Source organism: Sinocyclocheilus grahami, unplaced genomic scaffold (assembly GCF_001515645.1).
Source record: "Sinocyclocheilus grahami isolate Dianchi unplaced genomic scaffold, SAMN03320097.WGS_v1.1 scaffold191.1, whole genome shotgun sequence".
Lineage (NCBI taxonomy): Eukaryota > Metazoa > Chordata > Actinopteri > Cypriniformes > Cyprinidae > Sinocyclocheilus > Sinocyclocheilus grahami.
The window spans coordinates 1,649,723-1,656,563 of NW_015505370.1; the positions used below are offsets into that span (position 1 = coordinate 1,649,723).

The 6,841-nt window shown below is 34.9% G+C and overlaps 2 protein-coding genes across 5 annotated transcripts in view; both read left to right on the forward strand.

Moving 5' to 3' along the window:
• Positions 1-2,882, forward strand: part of pcmtl (l-isoaspartyl protein carboxyl methyltransferase, like) — a 12,972-nt gene extending 10,090 nt beyond the window's left edge. For 2 of the 4 annotated variants that reach the window (XM_016284994.1, XM_016284993.1), the window contains 6 exons: positions 1,102-1,133; positions 1,210-1,314; positions 1,577-1,697; positions 1,856-1,941; positions 2,018-2,187; positions 2,324-2,881. In XM_016284994.1, the coding sequence (XP_016140480.1) occupies positions 1,102-1,133; positions 1,210-1,314; positions 1,577-1,697; positions 1,856-1,941; positions 2,018-2,187; positions 2,324-2,360 (551 nt within the window). In that variant the 3' untranslated portion in view covers positions 2,361-2,881. Of the gene's footprint in view, positions 1-1,101; positions 1,134-1,209; positions 1,315-1,576; positions 1,698-1,855; positions 1,942-2,017; positions 2,188-2,287 lie in introns of all 4 variants that reach the window. The other 2 variants (XM_016284995.1, XM_016284996.1) reach the window with 2 other exon arrangements.
• A 1,303-nt stretch (positions 2,883-4,185) lies between these two features.
• The window catches only part of rpusd2 (RNA pseudouridine synthase domain containing 2), a 4,381-nt gene continuing 1,725 nt past the window's right edge, over positions 4,186-6,841 (forward strand). The window contains exons 1-2 of the mRNA XM_016284998.1: positions 4,186-4,916; positions 5,004-5,300. Coding sequence (XP_016140484.1) covers positions 4,488-4,916; positions 5,004-5,300 — 726 coding nt within the window. The 5' untranslated portion in view covers positions 4,186-4,487. The remainder of the gene's footprint in view (positions 4,917-5,003; positions 5,301-6,841) is intronic.

Below are 6,841 nucleotides of genomic sequence, written 5' to 3' on the forward strand. Positions count from 1 at the left end.
TGAGTTTTTGCTAGAAAAAGAGCAGGAGAAACACTGTGAAAGTGTCTCAGAGCCGTGACACTTTATCTCACAGAGTAAGATGCAGCATGCAGAAGTGACATGCATGGTTGTTTATCCACACCAGAACTGACTGTAGCCAAAGCACAATAAACTCATTTAGCTTTTTCCAAGGCCCATATTTACAAAATATAGACTTCTGGGAATCCATACTCTGGTCTCATGAGACCAATTCAGTCATTTCGGATCTAACAGCATCCTAAATGTTCTGGTGTTGCTAGAGGAGGAGTACAGAGAGAATTGCCTGGTTCCCACAGTGGCATTCAGTGGTAGTAAAGCTCTTTTATAGGGATGTATGAGTGCTGAAGGTGTGAGGGAGTTGTACTTTATCAACGCTGTCATGAATTCACACACCACTCTGTGATGTAAGACTGAAACTTACTGAAATCTTAACTTACTTAGAAAATACTGATTCTAAAACTGAAGATGCTACCCTCTTCTCATTCCCTGCATTGTTGGGCTTTTTTTTAACATGACAATGAAGATATTCATTCTCCTGAGGTGGAAATCCTTCAGTGGACATGTATTTCACTCAATCTTAACACTCTTGAGCTGCTGTGGGAGATTCTGTTGAGACAAGCGGAGCAACACTCCCCATTAAAGACCAGAGCATTTAAGGAGGTCGTCCTCCAGGAGTTAAACAGGACAGATGTGAAAATTTGTCATGAACTTGTACACTCCATGCCAAGAAGTGTCAGAGCAGTGTACTTAAGAGTTATGGAGGACATATTAAGTTCTAGAATATTACACTTCTGTACAATTCTGCAATCCTTAATGTAAACAAAAATTGGCTAAGTTTCTTATTTTACAGATATTAATGGCATGTATTTCTGTTTTTATTAAGAATATGTTTAATACATTTCAATTTTGCCATCTTTCTATGAATTATATTAGTGATCATTAAGAAAACACATCTTTTATATTTAATCAGAGGGGGTGTACTCATTTATGCTGTGCACTGTATATTGGTTTGAAGACATGAAGCAAACTAGAAAAAAAAAATGCAGAGCCATTTTTCACTCACACTGTTTTTTTTCTACAAAGGATACAAGGCTACAATCAGTGCCCCTCATATGGTAGGTCAGGCAAACACTTCCAAAATAGTTGTCACTGTTATATTTAATATGCAATAATGAATGACTTCTTGTGTAGCATGCACATGCTCTGGAGGTCCTCAGTGACAAGTTAACAGAAGGAGCTTCAGCCATGGATGTAGGTTCAGGAAGTGGATATCTCACTGCATGCTTTGCCAGAATGGTGAGCGCTGTCTTTATATATATATATATATATATATATATATATATATATATCATGTTGAAGAAGAAAATACAATTCTACACCAACATGAACAATAATTCAAATTTTAAACACCAAGACACAAATCTATATAACAAAATTATATACAATAAAATCTAAACATCTTTCATTAAATTTTTAAAATTATTTTACATAATTATTTTATTTAATTAGATATACAGATTCCTGTTGTACATTATATTTTGCTATGTTTATTTTGCAGGTAGGACCCTCTGGAAAAGTAGTGGGAATTGACCACATAGATGAGCTGGTGCAAGCCTCTGTGAAAAATGTCCAGGAGGACGATCCAGAATTGCTTGCCTCTGGACAAATTAAATTAGTGGGTGAGTGATTAAAATAATTTATTAAAATAATATGTTTTTTTGTATGTTGAAGCACAAACATTCTCATTGGACCCGTTTATGTTATTGTTAGTGACATTACAAGAATGGTTTAACAATCTTGTTTTTGTGAAATGCTTTTCTTTTTTTTCGCCTTGCAGTGGGTGATGGGCGGTTGGGTTATCCTGATGAAGCCCCCTATGATGCTATTCATGTTGGAGCAGCAGCTCCTACACTCCCTAAAGCTGTATGCACATAATGAATTAGACTTAATTGTTGTTCACATAGCCTGCAGTAGTCTTATTATACGTATGCATCAACAGCTCCTGGAACAGTTGAAACCAGGTGGGAGACTTGTTTTGCCTGTGGGCCCAGAGGGTGGAAGCCAAGTTCTCGAGCAGTATGACCGTCAGAGTGATGGTACTTTCCTCAGAAAAGCACTGATGGGTGTGGTTTACGTCCCACTGACAGACAAACGCCGCCAATGGCCAAGGTATGCATCCAGTCCTTATGAGATGAAGCAGAATAGAGTGATTTATATTGTACTGTAGCTCATCACATCTATGTGGCTGTTGATTTGTTTCTCTTCCCAGTGATGAGCTCTGATTGCAGTATGGTTGCCCCTGCAGGAGATGGCGCTGGTGCTGTGGTTCAGAAAGCCCTTAGGGCTGAGGGAATGCTCTCATCCCATCTCCACCTGCTGCCTAGCAACATACTCGTCTAGATCATTCTGATTCTTGACTTAAAACTGAAGTTCAAATGCAGTAACTGCTAGAGGACTGAAATGAATACTGAATTCTCTGAGGTGTCTCTTCACATACTTAAACTGAGTGAGCAAGAACTTCCATATCTAAGGCTTGTGATCTCAGTATGCTTCATAAGTGGCCGTGTTCAGCTTTAACATACTATACAGCAAGGAGCAATCGAAATATAGAGTACAGTTATATGTGAAAATGTAACTGCTACCATGCTAACTTTTGATTAATCATTTTGATGTCTCACTACTAAGTTATATGCCAAGACTTAAATAAATGGGAAACAAAAATATTTTTAGCTGTTGAAATTAAAAATGAGTTTAAAAATTAAACTCTTTCTTTTGTAGTCTGTGCATGGAGTCAGATTTTGAGTGTTGCTGTTGTCTAATCAACTGTGTGATTTAAATTAGATTTTAATTCTGAAAATGTATTAATCTAAATGTTAAATGTACACAATTAAATGTAAACATAATATAAGGCCTTGTGTTTTTTTCTCTCATTATTAAAGCTCAGTATACTGTACTATGATATATGATTTATTAATTACTATAACCCATTTTTTTTATCTTTGCCTAGAAATGTAAAAATGCATAGAACTGCATTAAAAGAATAAAAAATAAAAATAAATGCACATATATCTTGTGAAGAGATATGATATTAATGGCCAGTGTCAATAGGAAAAAAAGTTACAGATTAATTCACTAAAGATTATATGTGTTAAACAATAGCTGTTAATTGATTCAGTTCAATATTCAGTAAATGTGCACATGAAAATAATTTAAACTTCAAGTTTCAAGAAAGAATGAAATGAAATGAAAGAATTCATACAAAATATTTATATAATACTTTTAATTAGGCCTGCGAAATAGAATAAAAGTAGAATGTGGAATAAAAGTAGAATAGAATAAAAGAAGAATGTAGAATAAAAAGAATGTAGAGTAAAAGAATAAAAGTAGAATGTAAAATAAAATAATAAAAGTAGGATTTTGAGTAAAAGAATAAAAGTAGAATGTAAAATAAAAGAATAAAAGTAGAATGTAGAGTAAAAGAATAAAAGTAAAATGTAAAATAAAAGAATAAAAGTAGAATGTAGAGTAAAAGAACAAAAGTAGAATGTAGAGTAAAAGAACAAAAGTAGAATGTAGAATAAAAGTAGAATGTGGAATAAAAGTAGAATAGAATAAAAGAAGAATGTAGAATGTAGAATAAAATAATAAAAGTAGAATGTGGAATAAAAGTAGAATGTGGAATAAAAGTAGAATAGAATAAAAGAAGGATGTAGAATAAAAGTAGAATGTGGAATAAAAGTAGAATGTGGAATAAAAGAAGAATGTAGAATAAAAGAAGAATGTAGAATAAAAGTAGAATGTAGAATAAAAGAATAAAAGTAGAATGTAGAATAAAAGTAGAATGTAGAATAAAAGAAAAGTAGAATGTAGAATAAAAGAAAAGAAAAGTAGAATGTAGAATAAAAGAAAAGTAGAATGTAGAATAAAAGAAAAGAAAAGTAGAATGTAGAATAAAAGAAAAGAAAAGTAGAATGTAGAATAAAAGAAAAGTAGAATGTAGAATAAAAGAAAAGTAGAATGTAGAATAAAAGAAAAGAAAAAGTAGAATGTAGAATAAAAGTAGAATGTAGAATAAAAGTAGAATGTGGAATAAAAGAAAAGTAGAATGTAGAATAAAAGAAAAGAAAAAGTAGAATGTAGAATAAAAGTAGACACATTTTTACACCACAAATAATTCGTAAACAAATGACGTCACATGATGTCATCAACCCAAGACGGAAATAATTCTGTCATTGAGGCGCTGCATGGCATGTTCACGTGTGCGAAAGGGAAGGTAGCAGGTTTAAATGCATTACTTTGCTTTGGAAATGAGAAAACAATCATTTTCTGAGACACTTGTATCGGAACAAAAACGTGAGTGTTAAAACTCTGGGAACGCTACGTACAGAGCTAAATGTCAGGACAAATAGTGCGCAAGTCTAATACTTCTGAACTTCGCAAAACAACAGTTCTATACTCAAGTACACGCCATGGAGACTGAAGAAGACAGCTGTGATACGGACAGCACTGTTAGAACAAATCGCGGTAAACGTAAAAACGAGGAGACGGATGAGGCAGCAAAACAAGGCAAACGTAAGAAGCAGAAGAAGTGCGGCAAACAGCTGCGTCCCGGAGAGCGGTACGTGCCTCCGCCACAGAAACGCAACCCAGGCGTGAGTTTCAGCCGAGAACATTTTGCGGAAACCTCCTACTATTTTGAAAGCGGTCTTCGCAAAGTGTATCCTTATTATTTTGATTTTACGACTTACTGTAAGGGACGCTGGATTGGTAAAACACTACTAGAGGTTTTTAAGAGTGAATTCCGGGCGGAGTCTCTGGATTACTACAATAAGGCGGTCAAAGAGGGGCGTATTAAATTGAATGAAACACCTGTGGATGACCTGAATATAATACTAAAGGTAAGAGATCACGTGACAACACTCACTGACTGTCTCTTTATATGTGCTGGTTTGTTTAATTGTTTTGTATCTCTTTTGCTTGTCTAGAATAATGACTTTATGAGGAACACAGTGCATCGTCATGAGCCCCCTGTGAGTGGGAGGCCCTTGGAGGTTCTGGTGGATGATGGTGAAGTGGTGGTGGTGGATAAACCCGCCTCACTTCCTGTGCATCCCTGTGGCCGCTACCGTCACAATACTGTCATTTTCATTCTGGGAAAGGAGAAGGGCCTTAGTGGCCTCCACACAGTGCATCGACTGGACCGCCTCACCTCAGGTGTGCTGCTGTTTGCTCGTACACTTGAGGTCTCCAAAAAACTGGATGCGATGGTTCGTGAGAGACAGGTAGGACAACATTTCTAAATGGCATTTGGTGTACGGTCTTAAAAATGTAGCATTCTGTCAGTCACAGTTTGTTGGAATTGCAGATATAAGTAAAGGTTAAATTATATCAACACTGAAAATTATTTGACTTATTCTTGAGCTTTGGAAAACTGTTGACCAAAATCTGTTTACAGTGGTTGGTACTAGTCTAAAGGGGTACTCTGACCCAGACCCACAGACTTATGGAGAACTAGGAGTGTCGCTTAAAAATAAAATGGAAAAAATCACTTAATTTAAAGCTGCAGTCCGTAACATTTTTTAGTAAAAAATGATCCGAATCAATATTTGAGCAAGTACATAACCAGCCAGTGTTCAAAACTCTCGCCTTGTTTTAGCCCGATTCACAATGGTCATCTTATAATAATGTTTTCTAATTTGAGTGGGACAGGTAGGTTTTTGTGGAAATTCAAGCATGGCACTGCGTCATTACGTCACGTCTGTAAACATAAAGAAGTTGTCCCGGCTAGTAGGCTATCGCATGTGAGGATCCTGCAGGTGGCGGATCGTTTATAGCCTTTTCTCACAGCAGCCAGAATAAATGTATCATTTTGATGGCGGATTGTAATCCAGAAAGGATTATGTGTTTATGAAACATGTGAATGAAATTAAATTATATTCCAGTTATAAATGTGCTTATGATTACAGATAGCCTGGGATTACACAAGATTTGTATTTTAAAGAAAACCAGTTCGAAGGGAGCATAATTTGCTTTTGGGGTTAAAAGAATTTCTTAATATGAAATTCAAAGAGTATGACAATTAGATTAGACTGTGCAGAAATTGAAATCTACACGCTAATACACACTACTCAAAGTCACCAATGCTGATGTTGTTAACATTAATCATTTGAGAATAAAGTATAACAATAATAATAATTTGAACGGTTTGATGTGATATGAGCTAACCGATCTTTAGATTTAATCACCATTGGTAGCGAGATTTATGGTAATGCTTTTTTCCTCAGTTGGTCAGAACAAATGTGGCAAACTTGTTACTTACTTGTTCAGATGGTAATATATGGTGAAAATTCTTATTTGGGTCATATTCCTAGACGTAGGCTAGAATCTGTGATTGTGAAGTACAGTAAATATCCACACCGGTGTGGTGACTGACTGCCACACATACTCCTCAGAACATTAGATTCATCCGTGCTGCAGCCGTGCCGACTCACAACCCACGCAAGCTAGATAATTCCGCACACAGCTGCAATTCCAGGTTTTCAAACAGAGATGGCAACAAAGAGGCAAAACTTACGGACTGCAGCTTTAATAATTAAAAAATAGAAATGCTAATTTCAATATCACTTTTCAAATGAACAAATAAATAGACATTAAAATCTATTTATTTAATTAGTTTGAATATGTAGTTGTGTAATAATTGCAATTTAAATAGCATTTTTATGAAGCAATTACAAATTGCATTTCTTTTTATATATATATATATATATATATATATATATATATATATATATATATATATATATATATGTAAAAAAAATGTTTA